Source organism: Charadrius vociferus, unplaced genomic scaffold (genome assembly GCF_000708025.1).
Source record: "Charadrius vociferus isolate BGI_N301 unplaced genomic scaffold, ASM70802v2 scaffold178, whole genome shotgun sequence".
Lineage (NCBI taxonomy): Eukaryota > Metazoa > Chordata > Aves > Charadriiformes > Charadriidae > Charadrius > Charadrius vociferus.
The window spans coordinates 2,389,769-2,414,768 of record NW_009649717.1 but is presented as its reverse complement, the minus strand read 5'-3'; the positions used below and the strand labels follow the sequence as shown (position 1 = coordinate 2,414,768).

Here is a 25,000-nt window from a genome sequence, read left to right as displayed (position 1 = left end):
TGTCCCAAAAGGGCTTTGCAGAGTGGAACAAAACAAAGAGGGCAGCGCCAATAAAAATCCAGTGCTTTTATTTTTATACACAAAATTGTTGCAAAAGAAAAACTGATAATAGCATTAAGAAAAGGGTTGAATGGCGGTTTTAAATATGATACTAAACATTGCAATTGTTCACCATTTGAATACTGTTTGTTATACATAAAGAAGCTAAAAGCAACATAGAGGCTCCAATTGATTGAATATTCATGAAAATTGGTCAGATGAGTACCTCAATTTAAATTTGAAATGTTTGTGAATTAGTATATTGTAAGATAATATGTAACTTGTATGTTCATTAGTGTGTATGTTTCTACACAGACAAACATAGGAATGTATTTTATGTGAATATGTGCGAAATGCAAGGACATGTATAAAATACATAGTAAAATGCTAAGAACTCTTATTTATCCTCTTCTTAAAAGGCAAACAAAAAAACAAGGATAGTCCCTGCTATCTTGTTCAAAACCTATTGAAGGTTCAGGGAGATTTGCAGAATCCAGTATTACATTCAAATTCTTAATATTGAAGAAGAGGCTAGCTGTGCTTGTACTTTAAAAATTGGAACATATGTGAAAATTAATTACTTTTAAAAGCTTTAATACTGTGATTTCATCTCTATAACTGTTCTGAGAAGAGGAATATAATACACTCAAATGTAAAATAAAAAAGCTTGTAACTATGAAAAAAGAGGAGAAAATAAATAGCATTCCAGGCATGCAAGGAATAGTGAAAAAAGCGCTACATTCCTGATGCTGCTTTAAATGCAAGGTCATCAGCTGTAAAAATAAACCCACAAAGTTCTGAGCAGTGCTTACGGTAATTTAGGAAGTGTTTTCCCATTACTTTGTTAAAAATATCTAGCTACTTCTCCTAACAATATGAACAAATCTCTTACATGTTAGACCCCCCTCCCCCCCCCCAATCCTGAAACGAACTTCTGTAGTAGTGATCTGTCTCTCCTGAATCTCGCTGCATTACCTCATAACCATCCTTTTCATGTTTGTTTTAATTTTGCTACAGTCACAGGAAGGAATGAGGTTTGTGTTTTAGTGTGTTGGAGAGCAATTTTTGAAGATGCAATTAACAAATGTGATTAAAGTAGTATTGGATATCTAAAGCAGATCTGCAACTGAGTATTTTCCTAGGAATAACGTATTGTTACCCTTGGAAACAGGGAAGGATGCTCAGAAAAAAAAAAAGAGGTCTCAGCTCATGTCTTTGTGGGGATGGTACAGCACGTGCACTCCGTGGAAGTTTGCTCTAAGATGAGCCCCCAGCAATGGCAGACTGACCTTCTGTAGCGCAGTGGGGACAAAACCTGCTCAGTGACTGTACGGAATAAATGGTGTGATGGAGCTCCATGTGCTTTTGACACAGAGGGTATAGTAAACCATCTTTTGGTGTGAGATTTTGTGCTGAGACACTGAACAAATTCATGGTGATATTCCCTAGATAGAGAGGGCTGCCTGCTGGCAACAGATACAGGAGTTCAATGTGTAAACTCTGATAAGGATGACATGTAATTTGTGTTACAGTTTGACTGTTAATTGTATATAAAGCAGCAGCCTTTACAGATCTTTCACTGAGAGCCCTTAATTGGGAAAAGTAAATCCATGTTGTTGTTAAGAGTATATCCTTTAAGGAGAAGGAAGGTAACTTTTTTTGAACTAAGCATTCAGGGTGCTTTTGGTTTTGAATACTTCCTTTTAGTATTGTGGAGTTAGGCCATCAGTCTCATTTGGTTTCGTTACGAGACAAAGTTTTTTCCCAATATCCCTTGTAAAATGTCTGTCTCATCTACTTTGTGTTTTTCCTCTTATAGTTAAGTATGTTGAAGTGTAATTAAAATTAAATGCCATCACAAAATCTGTCTGCTGGGGGGTATAGCCAAAATACCTGAATAACTAAGATTTTTGGAAGTATTCATGACTTTTCAGCAAATCACAGTCATATCCATTTGCTGCAGACAGAAAACTGCTATGATTTTTTCAGATAAATTAGTGTGTTTTGGGTAAGTACAAGTAGGAGTCACCATGTCAGCTTAAGTTTTTATTTTTTTCATAGGTGTAGTGATACAGAATATTCATGGCCAAAAAATTTAAGTACAGTGGGGCAGTTACGTGTTTTAAGTGTTACAGGGCTAAGTCTGAGTCTAACAATTAAAGGGTACACTTTGGGGTTTGTTTGTTTGCTTGTTTTTTGTTTTTTTTTTCCAGTGTGTTCATTGTATTTGTAATTGTGTGGAATGGTGGCATTTACATCAAAAATTACTGGACAAGCTACTACAATATGACAATTTTGCAAGTTCTGTTAGATTGAAGCAAACATTTTTTTTTCTTTTTTTTTTTTAGTACAAAAGCAAAGTTAATGAATTTATTCTTTTTCCCTCTAGATTCTGTCAAAAATAAGTGATACTTGGTACTCTGTATTGAATATTAATTTCTCAATCTCTTTCTTTGTATACATTTTATACTCCATTTATTTGCCCTTATTCTCATTTGGAATTAATGTAGACTTTTAGTTTTGCACCGAAAGGTGGCCTTATGATGAAATCTCCTTATAGCATTAGAGAAGTTACCTACTTTGGTAGATGTAAATGTTTTGTTAAAAATAGACAACCCAGACACATTGGGACTTGCCACTTATTTTCTAATTGTCACTAGAGAACACAGATGTGTTGAAGTACAAATTTTATGACTTTTGAATCTGCCTAAACGGGCGTATTTTTATATCCCCCAAATATGTCATCCTTATAGTTGAATGTTTATTGGATAGGATTATGAAGTTATGCTCAAGCAAGAGTCGTTAGCCGAGTTGTTTCTTCTGTGGTGTGTTCATATAGCTAGCAGGCAGAAGCCGTGCTGGAAAACACCTGTACAGTTGCAATGACAAGATATTTTCGGAGGCACAAAAGTATGTAATGGTCCCTGAAACTGAGAGGAGGGTTCCACCACCACTTTAATGCAAATGGCATCTGGCACAGAAAGAATTGCTGGACTCAATTTGTGGCTGCTTGATCCTTTCCCCCAACCCTGTGCCGTCAGCAGCATTTACTGGATGAGTCAAGTTAGGGAACTGACCTGACAGGAAACGATCTTTTCTTCCCTGGATTTTTATAAGGGTGATTCCCCAAGCCAACTGCGTCTGGGGCCATAGGAACATCAATGGCAGGAGAAAGGAGGCAGTGGGGTCATACAGTTTGGAGCAGGCCAGACTGTCCTAGTGACAGCCAGCTGCCGTGGAGCCATAACCATAGGCTGTGACCTCAGTCAAATGATAACAGGTGAATTAGGATTTTAATCGAGATCCTTTAAATGGGTTGGAAACGTGTATGGGATGTTTTGTGATAAGAATCATGGAAGCGGAAAGTTCAGCTCTTTCAGACTTAAATCACCATGTTATCATGAACGCTGTCCTTTGGGGAAAAAGTGTCTGGTATTAAAACAGTGTGAGGATATACCAGTTAGTATTGTCAACTGCCACTGATTTTTACTGTTTTTTTTTAATGTAGTATTTATGTTTTTTCTTAAGAATACACATATGTATTTCTTGTTTTGGGAGTGTTCCTAGTTACTCTTTTGGCAGTTTGACATCCTTCTATGTATGTTGGATATATCATCATTTACATTGTCTCTGGATTGCTTTTCAAACACAGATCCCAAAGCCAAAGATTCCTACTCCAGAGAATGCAATTTCATTGATCTCTGAAGGTGTGTGTCCTTACATAAAAGTCAGTTGTTTCTTCTAACTTCGTGCTGAAATTTTAAAGCTGCTTCATCTCATGTTCCTGGGCAAAAGTTGTGACTTCGACCATTTTTTCCCCCTCCTCGTAGTGCTCATAGGATAGCAATCAGATATTACAGGTATGACACTTTCCCTGGAGAAAGGAAATCCGTTCCTGTATTAATATTAAATTGTTGCTGGCTCTATGAAAACATCCAGTAATTTATTCTTGTAACCCTAGTGCAGGGTTATATGATCTGTATGGCTAAATGCTATTTAGAAACTACTTTTAATCATGGCTATTACATGTAATAACTTTTCTGATATACCTTTGTATCTCTTGCATTTAAACAACCATCTGCAGAGGTGCTTTCCCTTCCCTGCAGAAAGCTTTCTAGACAGATAATACTTGGAAAGTAAGACTTAAGTTTTACTGGGTTTAATTATGGCTTTTTTTTTTTACTTGACAGATTTCCATTTTTAATTATTGTCAAGTCTTATGTTCAAGTCTTCTGCACGCTCCTTGGCCCTGCATTTTGAATCTAGACATAACTAGTTTGTACTGCTGGAAAGTTCTCAAGGAGCCCTGATTAAAGGGTTTTGATAAAGTAGTCAAGATACTGGTTAGGTTCATTTATTTCCTTGGGCTGTGATTTTTGCATTTTAGCATTATGGAGTTGGGAAATCAGCATAAGAGCATTACCATTCATCTAAAAACTGGAGTCTTGTTTTTTCTATTTGCTTTTAAAGAGATTCCAGTGTTAATTTCCTGAACTGTTTGCAAAGCTGCAGAGTATTTTGTTTTATTTTGGTTGGTTTATTTTATATTTATTGCCAAATGGCATGTTCATAAAACGCAAAATCATACAACGTAATGTCTCTGGCAATTCTCTTGGCATACTCAATCTAAATTACTTTAAACAACTCTATCTGATTGCCATTTTTGAAAAGAACTGAATAATTACTAAACTGAATTCCAACTATACACAGAGGTTTGCTGGAAAGAAGAGTAGATAAAGCATAAGTTTACATGACTTACACAATAAATGGTTTCCCTATACAGTTTGCAAATAGTGATTATAATTTCATGTTAATAAGATGCAGGAAAATGTGCTGAAGGAATAGTGCTTTGCTGCTTTTGTCACAGTTTCATCAAACTGATTTTGTCAGCACTGGAGCATAACCCTTGCCACATCAGTTTGAGTGCTCATTAGGCAGCCGATTTGTCTGAATCCTCATTAAATTGATTAACTCATTTACTTATGGATGATGACATGTTATGTGGTACAGGAATGGTGGTGAGAGACTAGAATCAAGACTCATGTTGACTTGCTTAGTCTTCAGTTGTTCATTTATTTCTGCAATAAATTGCCGCGTTGAAGTACTATAGCACCAGTGATTTACATTTTGCAGAAGTGTGGCATCAGCTGAAGGGCTGAACTTACATTGTGTAAACTTGCACCTCTATCCGTAAACTACAGACAACAATTCAGAAGCTTCTTAGGTTTATAGCTTGCTCTAATTCCTTATTTATTTCACTTGGGTACTAGACTTTCTCATAAAGAACCTAAAAGGCTCTCTTGAACATCTGTTTTAATGTAAATTAAATAACAAAAGGGAAACAAGTAGAAAACCTCTTCAGTTATACATTCAGAAGAGGGAGACGTTATTAAGAGAGGATACTTAATACTGAGAAAATACTCAGGATACTGAGAAAAATTATCAAAATGAAAAAAGAAATCAGTCGATGATTTAGATCAAGTTCTATGTATGCACATAGTCTAGAAATTTGTATTTTTAAAATTTATTATGTTGATATGCTTCTAATATTTTAAGGCACTACCTGGAAGTGCTGACTGTGTGCAAGTCGTGCTGAAATTTGAGTTTTGGATGCCAACAACAATTTTGGTCTTCATACGTGAAACTAGAAAAGAAAGTTTAAGCGTGCAGGTTTTAGCAAGTAATATTTTTTGGTCTAATTCAGTGACTCTGCAATGAGTGGATGGCAAGCATATTAACCCTTTTGTGTTTTTGAGTCAAGATTCAATGTAGCTTGAGATCGCTCAAAAAGTAGTTGAGTACTTCAAACTTTATGAAGATGAAGGCGGCTGAATTCTTGAGTGGTCACATTATTTATTTCAGCAAGAACTGAATTTGCTTATTCCAGGGCTGAATGTGTCACGAACACAAAGAAAGTAGTGTAAAGATGTCTTATGCTTTGAAGAAGCAGAATGTTTTTTGTATTAATAGGGTGCAATACAAGCCTAGTCAGGGACTGTGGCAGTATCGGAGAACCATAGTTTGCAAATGCAGGCCAGTGATCTTCCTCTCTAAATGTAGAACCAGAAGCAACGGATACCTATCTATCGGCTGAAGTACGAAGAAAACAGGAAACAAGACGTTTTCAAAAGCCAAAGAAGAAATTTTCAACATGAGACCAACAGCTATCTATGTCAGCAAACTGTTGAAGCTTTTGGAAGCGTGGCATTCAAGGAGTGCTTTAAGACAGTTTCTAGAGAAGAGGCACAGCAGACCTTCAGATATTACTGAGTGGCTTCTTTTTAACACTTAGAGAGATGGAAGAAACCTGGAGAGGTGCATGACTGAAAACCAAAGTAATCATATGTAGAGGCTGGTCTGACTGGAGTAAAGATTTTACTAAACCAAAGGTTTAGAAGCATTCGTTTTGGTGATCGTACTGGCTTAAGCAGTCCTCAGGTGCCATCGTATCATGTTGTTCGCCTCCCTTCTGCATGCGTTCCTGGGAAAGTGTTTTCAGTGGGTGGTTTTGAGTGTGGAAGTGAGTCAGACTAAAACCATTCTCATCATCTCCTTCACTCTTTCATTTTTTTCCTTCTCCTCACCCTAGGATACTTTCTATCTGAATCACTTCTCCCACTACAGCTTACGACATGACCTCAAACGTACTACTGTTAGAACAGAGGGTTTGGGGTAGCATTAGGAAGCGACTGGGGATGGATGAGATGAGGTGCACCGTGAGCTGGGCAGCCACCTGCCAAAATACTTGAGAAACTGCAGGTTGAATGGAAGATGACAGAGCAGGAGAAAGGAAATAGCATTTGAATGGCTTGGGAAATAAGACGAACTTCTAATGGACAAGAGAGTTGGGAAAAAGGTAGACCATTGAGGAAAATATAAAAGTGATTTTATATCTTTTTGTAAGTTAGTTAGAGGTGTGTGTTAGTGCTTTGCTTTAATGTAAAAGAGAGTCATTACTTCATTTTATAAATCATTACTGCATGTATGTATACACTGTAACACTAACTGTTGCAAATTTTTATGGTAACAAAAATGACTGTCTCTCTAATTCAGTCTTCTTTGAATAAAGGTAGGAACTTTGATATTCTCAGGCTTCTTAGCAGGTTAACACTAAGTTTCTGTAAAATTGAGATGAGACAAAGCATGGGGAAATACCTTTTTACTGTAATAGTTGCATGGTGTTTGTGGGTATATTTGTTTATCCTGATATGCAATTTTATTGCAGAGCTAGTCAAACTAGTCTTGTTTCATTGAGATAGTGACCAAATTGCAAGTTGAAAATTTTTCCAGGGGAATACGACAGCAGCGGAGAAAATCTTGCTCCCCTTCTGTAAAAGGGATTACTGTCACTGAATTAAATAGAGCTAGAATTTCACCCTTTTATTTTGTGGAAGAAACAGCTCCAAAGGTATCTCACCCGGGAACTTTTTTTGCTAGATGGACTTTTTTTTTTTTTTTTTTTTTTTTTGAAATGTCATTTATTTTAGGTTACTGAGATATGCCTGTATTTGGAATGATGAGGAGAGTTCACAAAAACAAATTCTGGGACTCTTATTTCCATTGGTGTTTCTGTAGAATCACTTTAGGATCACAGAATATTTGCAAAGTGCATGTGGAACATAGTTAATATTCAAACAGGAAATTGGTGATCGGAGTTAAATTACTGGGCTCTAAATTTTTCTACATCCACCTATTCTCCCTCTTCACTTGCTCTGACAGTTATAGACCGCTTCTCTAATGGGGCTTGCATTTGAAGATAAGCCTGCATGTAAACAAATTAACTTTTCTTAAATGGAGAGCCATTTCATCTGCAATAATGTACCAATTCATAAACTATCAGAAGCATATTTAAAAAAAAAAAAGATAAATGACCCATTGTATAACACTTACTATTAGGCAGACTAGATGTCCCTGTGTTCTGGGAGATAAGGCTCTTGTATTATTACACCCTAATAAAATGAGTTAATGTTTTAGTATCAGAGATAAAAGGACAGTTGGATATATTTAATAACCAAACTGAGAAACACTTAATTTTAGTTGTCTGTAGCAATATAACACAAATTCCCCTGTAAAACAAATTGCACTTTTGGAATATACTTTAATGTGCATTCGACAAAGGAGAAAATGAGGTGATTGAAGTTCAATTTGTAGCATGTTATTAACCATTTCCGCTTGACTAGATGCGTAAAAGGATAATGGATGAGGGTTTTATTATTGCCTTTCTGCTAAAATGAAGTGGTGTAAAAGATAAGGTGATGAAATTAATGAACATAAGGAAAAGGCGTAATCAATCAAACTCCAACAGGGAGATGAGATGACAGTACCTAAGATTTGCAAGGATACATGTTTTAAAAAGTGGATTTTATCAACACCGACGTTTTGTTTGGGTGGAATGCTGAGAGGCAGATACTTGCCAAATTTAGGGGTTTTTTTGGTAGGTTCTTTGTGCTACTGCATATTCAAAGCTTCAACAATTAATATAACAAATTAAAGTTGATAAGTCTACTTTTTATTTAAAATCCACATTTAAAAAAACCCATATAATTATTAAATGAGGACAAACAAATACAACTTTTGTGAAGCAGGATCAATGTTTTGTTGATCAGTTTATCAGTTCTTCACTGGTGGAACACTTTCAGATGTATCTGGATGAGTTACTTTTATGCTACTGCCTCAAGTTTTGTGTCCTAGTTGTTTGAGTAGCTACTTTTCATGTACTCGAGGGAAAGTAAGGAATGCTTTTCTTGCCCTGTAATAAGTGCTCAGCCATCAAACTCTACAAGGTTTCAACTTCCAACTCCATGAGTAGAAAATTGATTATCTTGTAGAGATAAATCTGCCAAGGTTTCTAGCTGTAAATGTGTTCTTCCTTGTAGGGTGTGATACTTTTATATTTCAGATCTCAAATGCAGTACTGCTTTCCTCTGATGCATGTCTTAAAATTATTAACCTACTTGAATATCTGTATTACTAAGATGTTATGTAAAGAATTGATTACAGGTATTTTTGATTTTCACTGATGCCAGATCCCAAATTGTTAAAATTACTAGCAAGTACTCCAGCTGCAGTTACTCATAGAGAAAACCCTCACTAACCTAAAGGTGGGTCTTCTATCTTAAACTACTCCTTTTTTTTTTTTTTTTTACAAAAGAACATTGAGTTGCAAACTAGATCACTTCAAAACTGAAAATGCCTCTGCAAAATCAATTTTTCTTATGCCTTCAATTTCCTGCTGTTTTTAAAAGAAGATATACCATTTTCAAAATGGTATTCCCAGCTGACTGGGAATGGAGCTGCTAACCAGCTAGGGTTTTTTCCCCACCTAGAAGATTTAAGAAAGGCTCCCACATCATTCCTTCAAATGCTGTTAATTTACTTGATAAGAGTTGCCTATGAAAGTGCTGCCTTAAGTTAGTTTTGTAAATGAAATATGCACAAGTAGGATAAATTGTTGTATTTTCTCAAGGAACTGTTAGTTCTTGGCAGCACTTTGGGCAGGGATGGATAGGATATTGCTATGAGGTTAAGTTTGTCTAAAACGTCAGTTTAAAATACTTTTTTCCCTTTTGACTTCAGCATTTATGAAACACTGTTACATATTGGCTGGAACCCGGTGCTTTGTAAATACTCCCACATTAGACTTGACTTTTTCTGGCTCTTAGGAAAGCTTCCAGTTGTGCAAAATAGCATTGTGGATTTGTAAGATAAATGCATAACATAGCCCAGATTACAGTTCTTCACAAGAGCTGATATTTTCACATAGACTTACTGCCCTTGCTCCTCCTGTCATCTGCAGAATTCTTTGATAGGCTATTTTCTATTGGGCCCTCAGGAGTAGCAAGTTTTAGATTTAATACCCCAGAGCGAATGGCAAGGCAAATCATGTTGTTGGATCAATTGTTCAGCTATCCCCAGACTGCTGTCTGTGTATCTGTTACACTTGAATCACATTTCCAAGCCTTTCTTATCAATCATTTGGACTAGAAATGCAGTTTGATTTTCTATTGCTTTTTTAAACTGAAATTAGGGTTTTGTTCTTGTTCTGTTACCGTAGAATGCTAGATGTGGTTGTAGACCTCATGTTCACTGTGTCCGTGGCTTGCTTAACCTTGGAAAAGGGTCTGTATTTGTAGGAATCCTTTAAAGCTGAATTTAAATTACTTTATTTTACCACCTACTAAGATGAAAACCAGCAGTTACTGTTTAAAACCTCGTCTTCACATTGCTTTTTGTTCTTTACAAACACGTGATAAGTTTTAATTGGTCACATTATTTCTATGGGTGATCTTGAAAGAAGAGATTCTCCCTTGCAGTCACAGGCCATAGCAAAACCTTTGTCACTGACAGATTATAGTCAGTTCCTTTACCTGAGAAATTAATCCACTTTTACAGCAATATAAGATAAATGTAAGAATACGGGTACAGAATATGAGGTATACTCATGTCGGTCTTGATTAAAAATAGCGCATGTAGGGGACATATCCTTTGATAACTAAGAGCAATTTCTCTACGCTGTTGTCATGCATGTGTTCTGCTTTGGTTTACAGTAAATGAGCTAGCAGTCAGTGGAGAAGCAGTGGAAGCTTGAGCAGTGGAAGGTTTATTAGCAGCACTGTGCTGTCTTCTGTCCCAACTTATGAGAGCAGTAGGGAAAATTTCTGTAGCATTAAGCGCTATACAGTCCTGGGCTATGGGGCTGCCACCAGGCATCCCAAACAAGGCAAATGTATGTAATTACACAGCAGCCCCTGCAGCTGCTCCGGTTTACTCGAAGGGGATTTGGTTCCTGCAGCAGTCTAGAGTCTGTGCAGCACAAAGGTGGCATTAAGCCATTTTTACATTCCCATCCCTTTGCAAGCTGCACCTTCTGTGCCATATCTCTCATAAAACATAGCACAGAATCTTTTAATGTAAACTGCTGGATTGGCAGCTCTGGAGTCTGACTTTTCTCTTTGCCTTCAAGAGGCACATCTGTTCTTCTGTGTATGGGCTTGGTTCCCATTAATGAGCTGCTCAGATGCAGTCTTTCATGATGACTGGTACTCTAGCTTCCTGCCAGATGTGTGGGGGTGTTTTTTGTTTTTGTTTTGTTTCTGATGAAGGGATATGAAGGTCAGCTTACAGGTCATCAATAAAAAAGAATAAATCCTTCTTTCTGGCATTGGAACTTATTTTTTCGTTGCCCGTTTGCTTTCTTCTCCTCACCCACCTTCTGCAAGATCAGATGAAAATGGCAGACGCTGGACAACTGCCAGTATTGCAGGTGCATTAGTTCCCTTCTTTCTTGCTTGTAGTTGCTGCTTCTACTTCCATGTGTTCTGGCTGGATAGACCTTTGCTGGATACAGAGTGAAGCAGCCGGTGGGAGAAGTCATGTCCTGAAAGTGGTGAAATAGGCAGGTGCAGGGCACAGCAGTGGGAAATCTAACGTGACTATTCTGATTTGCCATTCAAAATAGGACTTTGAAGAGGCAGTTACAGGAAACATGAACCTATTTTCTTAAAAAACCCTCAACAGCTAAATACCTTTAAGAAACAGCAAAACAAAGATAAATTCTAAATTGTTTTCTGTGCTCTGCTTTTGAGATACATGCTCCTGTATATTACCTTTCACCATATCTAGTTATACTGCTGTGGATATGAACTGCTGTGAGTCATTGGTCTGGCAATTGTCCTACTTTTCAGAGTCTATACTTCTTAGAGATCAACCAAGATAGTCTGATAAAGATTATCTCCAAGGCTCTTTTGCACTAGGAATTTTATAAAGGAAGATTTTTTTTTCTCAGAATTATGAAAAGAGGGGCCTGTCCAAAGAGACTCAGTTCTGGTGGTGTGAAAGAGAATAAGAGGACAGTAAATCCCACAAAACAGACTAACTGAAAACTCAGACTGATCTCAGCATGAGTGATTAATCATAGATGATGAGGCTGCATCCCTACCACTTGCTTTCTCTAATTTTCCTTCAGTTGTCTTATACAAGGAACAAAAGGCATTGGTTCCCTTCGTTGTGTAAAGTCTTTCCAAGAGGAAACTTGATCTCGAGACCCTTCAAAGGTATCCTGTCCTGGAGAGTTCAGACACAGAACCAGCCCTTGCTGGTGTTCTTCAGGGGTATTTTTGACTCACCGATTTCGGAGACACGCACCTGGGTATCTTCCTCATAAACAGTAGCTGAATGAATCCTGTGTTGTCTTACTTGTGTTAGGAAGCTTTCTCTGTGATTGTGTTTTAAGTGAACTGGCAATATTTGGATCACAGTCATACTTACCACCTCAAAAACATACATGTGTTTTTAGCTTAATGGTAATAGCCAGTGCTAGGGAGTATACTAAAAACCTTTGAGGTTAAGTTTTAAAACAGTTTTATAACCTCATTTCCAATAATAAAACATTTCCATAATCATCACTTTCAGATTATCACAATCTGAATTTGTATTTCCTTTTTTGTTAACTCACAAGGGGACAGGAAAACTAATTAAACCAGCATTTTTCATAAAGGCAAAATTTGGAACATCTAAATGTTTCTGTTCTTTGTCTTTTAGTTTTCTGTATTAATAAACTTGAAAGTGAGCTAAGTAACAAGGTAGCAACATTTGTGCTGATACAAAGTTAGGTTGTTAGCACCAAAATAGGAGAGTTCTGAGGAATTTTTTTGAGAAATCTGGACAGCTGCTCCTCAGTTGCACAAGTAAAATGATGGCAAATGGAGATTCCCCACCTGATTTTCCATAATTCTCTCATGTAGGGTAGCTAGCGTGGAATGCGCCACTGTACTATTCATTACTGCTGAGGCTTAATATCAATAATAGTCTTTTTCCGCATTTTTGGTTCAAATTCCATGACTTAATGTGATCAGCTTCTTTGACAGCCTCTACACAGTGAGAAATCATTTCACTGAATTTTGCTCAGTGGTGCTTAAGCTCTCTTCTTGAGCTTTTACAGGTAATGTCATTTTTTCGATGTAGACAAAATGAAATCAACAAAACTAGCTTTTTTAGTATTTACTCTGTGTATGTTAAACTGAAGGAATTCATTGACACATGAAATCATGAAGTTGTATAATTTAATGCAGTTCACAAAGGGGTTATGCAGTCTGTCAATCTGTGTGGACATCAAGACTAGCCAGAATTGTACTTATTAATTAGAATGGATTAAAAGCACTCTCAAAAATTTGAAACTTATGATCTAATAAAGGAAAAAATGAGAAAATACCCACTGTGCATAACTATGTTATGCTTTTATGCAGTCTCTCACTCATTTTAACATGTGCACATATATGTACACCCACGTGTGACTGTACGTGTGTGTGTATCAATGCACTTTCATAAGACTATCTTAAATATTAGATAATTTAAGCAAAGATTATAAGCAAACCTAGATCCATACAGACCCACTCACATGAGGCATAAACAAGTGATTCACACTTCAATATGGAAGACACAATGCACATGTCAGAAGTTCCATTATACAATTTATGCTTATGCCTCTTCTAAGTTATTTCTGTATGATTAGAAGATATCTTAGCTATGATTTGTTGTCTTTATCTTTTTACTTAATAGGTATATGAAATCTGTGTGGGTATTAACATCAGTGCTATAGCAAATAGCATAAACAGGTTGCATTGACATTTCTAGCATGCATGGTTTGCAGGCTGGGTTGGTAGCCACACTGCTTTTTTAGTGTGTCTGAGATACGTTATAGGAGATTGCTTTAGAAAGGCTGCCCTTGGTAGTCTTGGTAATTAATTATTGGTAATTCTTGCTTTGTAGTAGCATCTTGCATCTCAAGAATTGATAATTGTAATTTGCATGCATGTTTATTGGAAATGCACTGAGACTATCAATTTGTTTAACATGTGCCAATGAACAACTCGTTGATCACTGTTTACCTAGCCTGTGCTCCAGTTACTAATAGGACTTAAGGATGGACACAGAAGCTGAAATAACCACTGTTTCAGAAGGTGTGAGCTGAATCGGCTGTGAATTGTTACAGTTCCTGATGGCGAACTGTCCCAGATGATGTAAACAGCTGGATGAGCCTCTTGTATCTACCTCTTGATGAGCAGATCCAACTAACTCTTAAATCAGAATGTAAGAGGCTCACTGAATCAAGACATCAGTCAACTCCTATGTGAGTCTGTGAATTCTTGCAGTTTTGGCTCCTTTTTATCATAAGTAAGCCTACTGTCTTATTTTCTAAAGAAAGGTATAGCTTTTCATCCTTAACCTTGCAGGCCTCGGACAGCCACACGAACCTATATTCATCTTCTTCTTTTTGAACTTCTGCTTTCTAGGCTGCATAATTTAACTTACATCCCTCTCTGTAGCAGTCAGATCTTCTCATTCTTTGGGCTGATTAAATGTTGTTTGCCAGTGGTAATGAACTCCTGCTCTCTAAGAGTCAGCAGGGTTAATCAAAAGGGGAAGAAAAATTGTTTGTGAAATACTGGGTGCAGTAGAAAAGAGTAAGATAGTTGGTACTAACTTTGCTAATGTTGTTCACAGATTTATTAGTCCATGTGAGGTGTTCAGAACCACATAGTCAGATCAGAACAGTTCTGAATACAGGTTCCCCTGATAAATTTTTTTCCGAGTTAGATGTTGATAATCAGGGAGAAGGTTATCTGTGGTGAAATATAGCTTTAGTGTCAGGATAAAGAGAGAAAATATAGTTGTGCAATCCTCTATTTTAATCATCTAGGAAGTATTTTTCATGTCATCACATGTGAACTGATCTGTAGTCTGTGACTGTTAGACTTTATTCATTTCCAAATAAATGGTGTTTTTATTTGTGTATTGTGTACATAGAAATGATTTCAAAACTGAATAGGTCTAGAAACAAAACTAAGTCCTAACTAAAGATTAAACTGTTTACAGGTCCAGAGGCCTTAAGGTGTATAAGGCTAGTATAAATAGTATACTGTGAAATAGAAATTTCAGTTTGTGGTAAATCTGTCTGTCCCCAGCAGCTTCAGATAAAATAATTTTATCCTTCTAGAGCACATCAATTTGCTAGTCGGTGGTTCATGTATCAAAGAGCATTCTGTGAAAATATCAATATCATTGGTTAATATAAATGAAATTAATTTTTAAAGCTGGGCTAAAGGTTGACATCTGAAAAATTGCATTACTTTGCAGAAGAGAAATTTCTGTCTTCCAGTGAAATTTCAGGTCATAAGGGCAAGTAATTTTCACAATCTTCAATGGGAACCAGTGAAATATGAACTTCATTGTCACCTAGCCCCAAAGCGATAAGATAAAATGAGCTGATACATCATTTGCTGTGGTTTTATCATCTCCTCCAGTAATTGGAAGAGAAAACATAAGAGTCCTTTACCACCCCCCTCCCCAATCCCTTCACCACCCACACCCAGGCATAAGCCATTTTGCTCTGATCGATACAAAGGTCACAGAGTATTTATTTATTTATTTAAATTTTTTATGCTGGGTAAAACTATCTAGTGGAACATTAAAGTAATGAATATGTTTAATTGAGTTTGTCACCCATGAAAATGCTGAACAGGATTGTGTAGCAGACTGTGCGTGCTCACAGGAGGCTGGGGATGGGAGACTGCTACTGTTTGCCTGTGGATTTCGGTGGCTGATTGTATAAATACCTGAGATTTAAAATGAACATCTTATTCGCTGTTCTCTTGAGAAATCTGAAATAAACTAATAAGCACTCTGATTTATTTTAGAGCATTTGGATATTTAAAATTGTTAATAATATGATCTAATTCCCTATTGGCTTGGTTGTACTTGGACATATTTAAATGAAGAGCAGAGTAAAGACTTTTTGAAAGTGAGTCCTGGAGCCAGGAACTAAATAGTACCTGGACAGTAGGATCTGAGGGTCCTCAGTTGCACGGCTGAGATTGTTGTGGTGGAGATTCAGGTTCCTCACGAACTGCAAGTCAGGTTTTGTAACCTCTAAGTGCTGTAATTTTGCCTCCCTGAACAAAAATGACCACAAATGACAGAGAATGCTGCCAGAAGAATGTATTTATGGATTTTATCTCTCAACTGCAAACAAATTTAAACGCAAATTAAATGCCTTATTTTTTTAATTTGGTGTTATGGTTGTTGGATTTTTTTTTTGTCTGGTACATTGTAACTTTTTTTGGAAATATACATACGTGCATCAGCTTTTAAAATAAGCTATTTTGTTTTTATCTTATTCATGGCAGTTAAATTGGCTGGCACATTAAAGTAATATAATTATTCAATTACTGTTTCAGTTCTGTAACCCATTTGCAGACTTAATTACTTCTAGCCTATTCACATTTTCAAGATCAATAGTACTTTTCTCTAAAATAAAATAAAATATGCGATAGCTGATTGGTTTGCTTAAAAGGTAAAGCAAAATGTTCGTTTACTCTTCAGTAAAATATTACTTTTCTAATTCAGGAGGCAGCTGTAGTGATCGTATCTTTTAACTATTGCATGTAGTCTTTTATGAGAGACATTGTTTAGGAGGCTTATGAAGAAAAGGCAGGGTGGCTATTTGTTTTCAAAACTGCAAAATGACAGAATAGCTTCTGAGTGAGCACCCTGTTGTTGGGAAATTAGCTGATATACAACTATGAATTGTGAGGAGAAGACTTCTTTATGTCTGAACTTATTCCGTGATCAGCGCTATTCTACCTGAGTTTTCATGCAACTCTGATTTCAGAATCTCCTCAAAGTGGAAATTGAAGCTGGCTATTCTTTACTTACTAGTTTCTTGGGAATTTCTTCCAGCCATGCAGTGTCAGGGCCTGCAGCATGAGTATGAGGACTAATTACACATTTAGACCTTCTTTTCTATTACTTGAAGTAAAGAAGGGACTTCATTGAAAGGTGAAAGTAACTTTTTATTTTTAGTAGTGTTGTCATGCCATCTATTCATCTGGTGTTGCCAAAGTCTAATCATGGAACAGTTTGTCTAATGAGATTTTTGGAACCGTAGAACTTTACAATTGGCTCATTTGTTTAAGTATTTTTAAATGAAATGGTAAACTGTATAAATTGTCTGGCCTCCTGTAAGGTGCAGTATCTTTTGAAATAAATGAAATGTGCAGTAGATGAAACTTCAGTCTGATGTATCAAATCAACTGAAATTCTATAAATACTTTTTCGTATGGGGAAAGTGATACTATTTGTGTAGAGTAAATTAGATTGTACACCCTCATTGGTCTTTGCTCTGTAAGTTGTTCCAAAACTGATGGTGACAAAAGACAGACATAAATTAGTCAGTTTTAAACTCAACATATTGTACAATAGTATGAAGAAGATGGTTGTTCCTAAATTCTTAAGTAGATAGAATTCTGTGTTGTGTGGCTTATGGGTGAAAACAGGCAAATGCAAAAACAGTTTTTGAAAATTGTAATTCTGATAGTATCAGAAGTGGTAACACTGATTAAAAAAATTTTTTAAAAAATCCTTTTGCCAGAATGAGAATGCTAAATTTAATTTGAAATAAGAGTCAGTTTCTGCAACTGGGAGGTTCTATTAGTAAAATCAGATATTTGACAAGGAATAAAAGGTTGAATTGGATTTTCGTGAGGAATACTTAGTAATACACATGAAAGAAACGTGTTTGTCTTCTGGACCTTTCATCTACTATAGGTGGTGTGATGAGCGCGGAGCAGTGGTAATGATGCAGTTTCCATAGCAACTGGTTCATTGGCGGGCTAGACCTCTGTCTAGGGTGCTGTCAGTGTGCCTGGAGTTTCAGAGAACAGAGTGTCCTGAAGAAGGTCTGCTTCCACCTAATCCAGTTTTAATTGAACTCCAGAGACTTTGAAGTGAAGCTGCAGACCAGGCAGACGCTATTCCAACTCGAAATGAAGGCCTGGCTCAGCTAGGCCTCAGCTGCTTCCCTCTCCCGATAACTTCTGTTAATGAGCGGTTTAAAGAATTGTTACAGTGGTGATCGGTAGTGTTTCTGCAGTGCAGTTCCAGTTTCTGCTGTAAATCCTGTTATACTGAATTCAATAACTTTATCGGGGCTGTACAAGGTGCACAATGTACACCACCTCTGCTCTTTTCAAGGCGGTGCTTTTCCTTCTGATTTCGAAGAAGTTGCACGCAGCAAGATTTTGGCCATGTGCAGGGTTTCCGCTGTCACAAAAAATGATTGCTTCGCAGGGCAAAAATAATACTTTATTATCGAACTTGCTGATTTTACTCACGGTATCCACGTAGTAAGTGTTTGAATTTGCAATGCACAGACTGATCGTGACAAGCAGGCTGTTGTGTTCTGATTGTTACTACAGAAAAGCAGAGGTCATCACATTCCTGCCTGTCTCAAAAAATAATCAATTGAAACTATAAGCTCCGATTTAAAGGTCGTAAGATGGAGGAATACCAGCAAAAGTACTAAGAGATTTTTGTACACAAGCACTGCAACGTTTTCTCCTTTGATCTCTTTTGATGTTGTGCTCTTTAAAGGATATTTATATGCATGTGACAAAAGCCAACCGCGGTGGTTCTGAATAGCACCATAGAATTATACAAATCTGCCAATTAGTGTGGATCGGTTATGGATGTGGCATGGAAGGTGTCAGTGTGGCCCAAATCTGGTAGTTCCCTAGTTCCAGAAATTATTAGCAACCATTGACAATCTCTGGTCCTTTCATCACATTTCTAGAATTTTGTATCAGAATAATTATTCACTTTTTCCTTCTCTTTCTCTGTGTGTGTGTGTTGGGAGAGAAGTTGTCTGTGGCACTTGTGTTGAGGGGAAGGTGAGGGATTAAATAAAAAGCAAGAAGGTGTGGGAGACGGTTTGCACTGTATGTTCTGATTTTCTGCACTGTCTGCTTTTGGTTTGCCTGTCTTGTTTGTTTTTAATTCACAAAGGTGGTACAGTATTTTATATTGTATCATGTAGTACTTTTATAATGGTGCTTCTGCTCTCTGTGCTACAAAAATGCAGGTTGTGAATATAAGCTACATGTGAGGCAAAATCCTCCTTTGTTAAAAATCTATAAACAAATGATGGGGTTCATTAACAGTCTGTTATTTTAAATGCTGGAATTTCACTTTTTTATAGACAATATAATGCTCAAGTGAAATTGTAGTAACAGTGATGTTAACTAGGATTATATCTGAATATCTTTCTCTGTGATGGTTTTCTGTTAAGTGCATTTGTGTTTCCTAAAATGAACAAATCTCAGATTTTCTTTCGTTTATGGTTTGTTAATCTGAGGCAGAGATGCGTCCAATCTCACCGTTCCTTAACACTTACATAATTAAGCTTTGCAATGAAAAGGAAAAAGTGAAGCAACAAAGAAACAAAGTGGCTGAGGACTGAAAATGGGATTAGTTTGAATTGTGAAGGCAGACTAAGCATCTGTGTCTGTCAGATGGGATGACAGGAATTGTAACAAGTTACTTTGACAACCGCTTACTCCATAGAGAGATTATGCTGAGTTCATTTGCAGGTTTGTGTTTAACCTTAGCTGACAAAATGATACTTAACCTCTTATACAGCCAACCTTTATAGTTCCAGAATTAATGAATGTTGCCTTAACCATAAACGTAAGGAACATTTTTTTCTTTAAAGACATTTTTTTCTTGCTTATTTGTTACAGGCCTGTTATTACAATGCTAAAAGGAGTGCAGATACATCTAGTGGCACTAATAATACATTTCAGAATTTGTTTTTATGCTTTGCTGAAGTGCCAAACATTTCATAATGTTTCTGAAACTCCCTTGGTTATGGAAAATAGGCAGTTGTCTTTAAAGGAAAAAAATACAAGCGAATTTTTAAAATCCTTAACATGAGTAGTTGAATTTAGGACTTCAAAAATCCATTATAGGTTCATAGCATGATTTGAAGTATGAGCGTATTTTAATTTTGCTGCAGCTTTTGCATGGAATGGTAGAATCCGTGTTTGTGGGTCAAACAGTTTCTCTTTTACAGGATGTTACCTATACTAACAACATATTTAAAACATTCTCTCTCTGTCTCTTTCTACTAGATTCTGGCATATACAGAAGGACTCCATGGAAAATGGCTCTTTTCAGAGATTCGCTCTATCTTTTCCCGACGTTATCTTTTGCAAAATACGGCACTGGAGATATTCATGGCAAATAGAGGTACTGTGTGTTTAGAGGAATGGCAAGTGTTGATTTGGGGACATGTGCATTCTGTTAGGCTGTTTAGTCATGTCTTTTTTGGTACAAATTTGTGTAGGTAGCGGAAGGGCTTGGATTAAGTGTCTCAATATTTAAATTAGTATATTTTTGTAATTTAGTTTCTCTTTTTTTTTTTTTTTTTTTTTAATGAGGAATTATGATCAAACACGGTAACTGGGAAGTAGCAATGCATTCTCTGGAAACTCTTGCTTAAGGCATACCTACCTCTGATCTGTTACGCATGAAGGGGTTTTTTTGTCCCTTTGGAGGGTAAATAGTTGTTAGTTATACACACCAAGAGCAACATAATGAAAGAACTTCACTACTAGATTAGACCAGTGACTGGTATACCTTCATGCTTCATTTCTAGTAATAATTTCTTTCAGTTAGACTCTAATGCAACTCTAAGAAAATAATGCGGATTTACCTTGTTTATGAACCTTTTTTCCACTGTTCCCTTTCTTCAGTTCCTTTTTCAGACACACATATGTAGTGACAAGTCTCTCAAAATATAGTGCGTTGAGACTTGAAAAATTTTCTTCTGCTATTTTCTTCCCCTAAATTTTATTTTAAACCAGGTTATATGATGTCTTTGCAGTTTAAACTAAGATTCTTTAGGCACTTTTAGTGCTTTTATACTGATAATGAAATTTTGAAACATTTTGAAGACTGTATACAAAGACACCAAATGAAGTAGGCATTAGGATGACACTTTTAAAACATTGTTTTGGAAATGATATGAAACATTGTCCTGAAATCAGTAAATGTTTCAAAGGATAACACGTTTTATGCAGTTAATATGCTAGTCAAAAAGGTTTTGTCTGAGCTTAAAATGGTCTCTAATCTTGAACATGGCTGGTAAGTGTATCTTGCTGAACATTGTTGTGCATATCTGAAGTGCATGTTGTCCAACAGAATATTAATCATGTGCATAAACACTTTTCTATTTTGGAGCTTGTAGTTTTACTCTGTGAAGTCGTAAACGTCCACTGGTGATGCCATAATTAGACTGTTATTTAGATTTTTAGGTTGCTATTTCATAAGCGTCGTTGAATGTTTAAAGAAATATGAAGATAATATTTTGAAGAATATTTCTTGAAAATATCTAGAAAGTAAACTAGTAAATGTGTGATCCAATTAATATATAAACTTTTTTTAAAAATCAGTTCTAGACAGTCAATCTGTGCATATAGGTTTAACTTCTATTTGGAAGAGAAAACAAATGTAGACCTTGAAAGCTTTGTAACGGTGACAGCTTCTGTTGAAATTTCTGTTGGTGGTCAATAAAAGCAGTTCTGGAAATTATTAAAAAAATATATCTGTAGTAACCTGAAGGAAACATGTTTAATCTTTTACCTGTTCAACACCTAAGCTTAGGGTTAAATGTTATTGGGCCAGAAAGCCTAAAATAAAAGGTGTAAAATCATGCCATATTTCAACTCTTGTGTTCACAGTGGGTGTCATGTTCAACTTTCCTGACCAAGCAACAGTAAAGAAAGTGGTTAACTGTCTACCACGGGTCGGTATTGGTACCATCTTTGGACTACCCCAGACCAGGTATTTTACAGTTTGAGTTAATTTCATCTGTCAGTTCTAAGAGTTCTTTTTTCATCAAACTAGCCTACATGGTTTGAAGCATTTACATCTACTGGTTTACAAAACATGCACATCCACAGCTTATCACTTCTGCATGCTATTTACAATGTGTTTATATAATAAAAACTTTTGGATTTGAGATTTTTTTTTATTTCTGTCTGTTATAGGGAAGAGAGCTTCTTTTTGGTAGTGAGACTCAATCACTTACCCTGCTTAAGGAAAATAGGTTTCTTTATGCTTGCCAACTCACTAAAATTTAAGACTGATTTAAGACTGGTTGTAGGACTGATTAGCTTTTATGGCAGTGTTCAATTACATTAGCTTGACTGTAACATCCTTGAATCCTCTGTAGTATTTAAACATAGATGAAAATGATCGTTCCTCATCAGAAAGATATTGTAGTGACGTGTAGAACAATATAAGCTGAACAGCATGTGAAAGATTGGTATGGTGTGCTTGTCTTTTGGCTCTGGAGGACACTGTTCAAATTTTACATACTGAGAAATTATCATTGCAATGTCAGACTGTGTGTTTAGATCCTAAAACTGAAGAATACGATTCAGTTTGCTACATCTTTTTTAGCAGAAGATTAAGGCTTGGTTACCAGATATTCTCTGGATGAAATGCAGCAGCATGGTTTAATTTTCACTGAGGCTGATGAAAATAGAAGTTTTTGAGGTATACCCCATCTCTAGTTGGATTGGTTACCTCTTGTATTTTAATGAATTATAAACTATTTTAAAGTAGATTAATTTCTAAATTTTTAGGAGAAACAGCAACCCTTAAGGAGTAGCTTGATTGTTGTTCAGATTTTTATTTTTTAAAGATTTCTGTGCACAGAAATGGCATTAAAATAATTGGGGATGTTTTCTATTGTGTTTTCTAGTTAACCTTTTTTTTAATCAAGTCCAGAAAAAACTGTCTTGAATTGCAATGATAGGCACTCTGTAAGAACGTAAGGATTTCTATTTACAGAAACAAATTATGTGTGCAATTTCTTAAATATACATAAAGTATAGACACATTTGTTCAAAATTTCACATCCATTTACACTGATAGATTTGTTTACAGTATAATGCCATTTATTAAAATAAAAACATACTCAGTTACTGTAACTGTTTCCTTCAATTGTTTTCCAATACCTGTAAAGATTTGTTAACTGAAACTATCTCTAAATATTTCTTTCCCCTAAATGACGTGGATCTGGTATTTACAGATGTTTTTATTATGAACAAAATGGTCTCGGGAATTTTATGATAAGCTCTTCTTTGCTTGATTTATCACTCCAAGGAATGACTCTATAGTCTTCTTTCACAAACATTAGGAAAATTGGCATCAAATTCTAAAAGTTTAATTGAGTTATTTATGACTAACTCCCCAACACTGCCCAGAATTTAAATCTCAAGAGGATGGACTTCATAATGAAGTTCTATCATCTTATCATTGCTTTCCTTTGTTCTCAAGGGATTTAAAAACCTCTCATAAAACATGACTTTATTCTTATGTGAAATTCTAAAAGTTGTGTAATTTTCTTCTTTAATGGTCTGCCATCTCTCTAAATCACTAGTAACATAGTTCTGTAATACATCAAGCCTTCATAGAGCAGCTGAATTTGCACAGCTGTAAAGGTTTCTGTTTGAAAGCTTTCAAATCTTGACATATCCAGCTGTCAGATGTTTTAAGTCTTTTGTTCTTAAAAGATTATAAAACTCTAAAAATTAATTTCAAGTATTCAAAATAGCAATTTGATCTCCAGAGAAATCTAGCATAGAACTAGTAAAAAGAATATGTACAACTGCCACTAAAATTCAGATAGGTAAAAAGGAAGGCCCACCAGGTTTTCTCATTTTTTCCAATTTTTTGTTTTTTTTCAGACGCATTTCTTTGGCTAGTCCACGACAGATTTTCAAAGCTTCCAATATGACCCAGAGATGGCAACACCGGGAAATTTCTAACTTCGAATACCTGATGTTTCTAAACACTATAGCAGGTAACACAAATTACTGTAATGACTCAGAAAAGGACTTAATGGTGGCACAGTCTCAACAGACATGGGGCCCTACTAGATTTTACCCTTTTAATAAATAACTTTTACTATGTATAATTTTCTTCTGAAGAACGACTTCACAAAATCCTCCTAAATGAACTTTATTAGTAGTTATTTTATGTTACATAATAGAGAGGCATGCAATTCATAATGCTGTACTGAACTGCTGTTAAAATACATCTCTAAGGTCAGAGTATCTTGACTGTTGTGGAAGGACAAGCTCTACAAAGACTGTCTACCATTTAGACAGTCTCAGAAATTCTAACTTCTTTATCCCTTAGTATTCTAAGTTTTAATTTTCATAAGTACTATCCTCACTAAATACCGTTGATGCAACAAGTTCTCTGTAGGGCTGGAACCCTTGGGGAAGTCTCAGCTGAGGAGCAGGATATTCCGGGAGTCAATAAATACTACTGTTACAAGATGTATTGGTCTTGGAAAAGAGTGTAGTGCCTGGATCACCAGCGCTGCTGCGTCAGGACACCATTCATCCATTCCCAAATCCTAATTCATACCCTTCTGTGGTTGTCCTAACCCCTCCTTCTGTAAATGCTAAGCCATATTTCATTTAACCCATCTTACCGCATTAGCTTCTAACCAACTTGACTTCAGTTTAGTAAATGGAGACTAATTGTTAGGTCTCATGACCTCTCTTTTATTTTCCAACATATTTTGTTCTCGGAGCAACTTAAAAGATTTCTCAATTTTCAGCATTTTTCTATGGTATTGACAGTGTTGAAAGGTCTCTTAATTCCCTTTCAGACTTGGCTCTTGCTAACACGATTGATAGAACAAATGCCTCTGCTCACACTAATTACATTTTATACAAACGGTCAGTTTTGCTAGTTTCTGTAATCAGTCATTAAGTCAGAGATGCCATGATACTGGCAGATTTTACAAAAGTAGGGGTAGATCTGCTTGCCTACTTACTGCCAAAGTGGAACGGGGCAAGATCATGACACTGTTTTCTGTGGCTCTAGTGAATGATCCTTTTCAGTTTCAATATATTATTGAAATAATAAAGTGAATTCTTACCTACACGTTATTTGAGGTTAGAAGGAACAGAAAGATAACATTATGGAAAAAGGGAAAGTTTAGTTCCCCATGATGGAGAGTTAAAAGATTGTCATGATGGCTATAAGTTTGAAACAAAAAAATATAGATATCACAGTGTCATATAAGTAGCCTTAATCCTGA

At 36.1% G+C, this 25,000-nt stretch overlaps 1 protein-coding gene across 1 annotated transcript in view; it reads left to right on the top strand.

The window, feature by feature from the left end:
• Window positions 1-25,000, top strand: part of LRBA (LPS-responsive vesicle trafficking, beach and anchor containing) — a 419,275-nt gene that overhangs the window by 261,050 nt on the left and 133,225 nt on the right. Inside the window, exons 41-43 of the mRNA XM_009890761.1 lie at window positions 20,004-20,121; window positions 21,615-21,717; window positions 23,631-23,746. Of these exons, the coding sequence (XP_009889063.1) occupies window positions 20,004-20,121; window positions 21,615-21,717; window positions 23,631-23,746 (337 nt within the window). The remainder of the gene's footprint in view (window positions 1-20,003; window positions 20,122-21,614; window positions 21,718-23,630; window positions 23,747-25,000) is intronic.